The 1,393-nt window shown below is 44.5% G+C and overlaps 1 protein-coding gene across 1 annotated transcript; it reads left to right on the top strand.

The window, feature by feature from the left end:
• The first annotated feature begins 108 nt into the window (after positions 1-108).
• Positions 109-1,383, top strand: LOC104814126 (auxin-responsive protein IAA1-like). The gene is made up of 3 exons (XM_010542009.2): positions 109-479; positions 586-788; positions 892-1,383. Exons 1-3 carry the CDS (start codon positions 307-309, stop codon positions 1,068-1,070), a joined length of 555 nt encoding a protein of 184 aa, XP_010540311.1. The 5' UTR covers positions 109-306; the 3' UTR covers positions 1,071-1,383.
• The last annotated feature ends 10 nt before the right edge of the window (positions 1,384-1,393 follow it).

Here is a 1,393-nt window from a genome sequence, read left to right as displayed (position 1 = left end):
AGACCGCGTCCATATGGGCGGCTAAAGGCCAATGTCCAACCTCTGTCCCCTTGCCCCTTCCTCTTCCGACATTGTCTCTTTCCTTCTCTCTCTCTCTCTCCCCACTAACTCCAAAGCAATTCATTTCCTTATATAACTCCAAAGTCCTCCATTTCATTCCCACAAGCAAGCTCCATTCGCATTTCAAGATCTGTTCTTTCAGACAAGAAGGAGAGGGAGAAGAAGGTTGAATCTCCATCTAATCTTGAACCGAACACAAGCAGAGAGTTACAGATTCTTCTTCCGAGAAAGAGAACTGATTCGGGCATGGCGTACGAGGAAGTTAACGGGCTAAACCTCAAGGACACAGAGCTGAGACTGGGATTGCCAGGGACAGAGGAAAACCTAGAGCAGGATGTTTCTTGCGTTAGAGGCAACAAGAGGCCATTTCAGAACAAAGACGATCAAGATCAAAACCAAGAATCTTCACCTCCTTCGAAGTAAGTTGAGATCTGGGTCTTGGCTAATTCCACCGAAAAAGTCAAATCCTCGATGGATCTCTCTTCCCATTTGTACTAACCCTCGAATCAAATCTTTTTTCTTCAGGACACAGATCGTGGGTTGGCCGCCGGTGAGATCTTACCGGAAGAACAACGTTCAATCGAGGAAGAACGAGGACAAGGGTCAAGGAATCTACGTAAAAGTGAGCATGGACGGGGCACCATACCTTCGCAAGATCGATCTAAAGATGTACAAAGATTATCCCGAGCTCCTCAACGCTCTGGAGAAAATGTTCAACTTCGCCATAGGTGAGAGAATGAATTTCGATCGATATATTTCTGAAATATCATATGATTTTGTTGTTGAAAAGCCGAGTTTTAAGATTCGAATTTACCGGTTATGAAATCTCAGGCGAGTATTCTGAGAGAGAAGGATACAAGGGATCTGGGTATGTGCCGACGTACGAAGACAAAGATGGAGACTGGATGCTCGTTGGCGATGTCCCGTGGGAAATGTTCTCTTCGTCTTGCAAGAGACTAAGAATCATGAAAGCCTCTGAAGCGAGAAGAGGCTTAGGCTGCTGCGTATGAACTATGAGAACATTACCCTTGGGTGAACAAGAACATGATCAAATCTCGAAGCCATCGGATTGTGATCTGTCGGCGAAATGATAGATACCCTTTTGATCCTGATCGGAGAAATGACCGGAAATTTGGTGTTCCGGTCAAGGAGAGCCATCGGGTTGCTCCGTTCTTTCGGAAAATTTAACCAGAAGAACGTGTATGTATAATACGGACACAGATATATATTGTAGGTGTATACTTCAAATCCTGTTCTGTAAGATCAGATTTGCGGTTCTTGGCCGACCGCAAATCATCATATACGAATATGAATTCGTATACGTTTTTGGAAA

This window comes from Tarenaya hassleriana, unplaced genomic scaffold (genome assembly GCF_000463585.1).
Source record: "Tarenaya hassleriana unplaced genomic scaffold, ASM46358v1 Cleome2040, whole genome shotgun sequence".
Classification (NCBI taxonomy): domain Eukaryota; kingdom Viridiplantae; phylum Streptophyta; class Magnoliopsida; order Brassicales; family Cleomaceae; genus Tarenaya; species Tarenaya hassleriana.
Note: the sequence above shows the minus strand (reverse complement) of the source record. Positions and strands in the feature narration are given on the sequence as shown.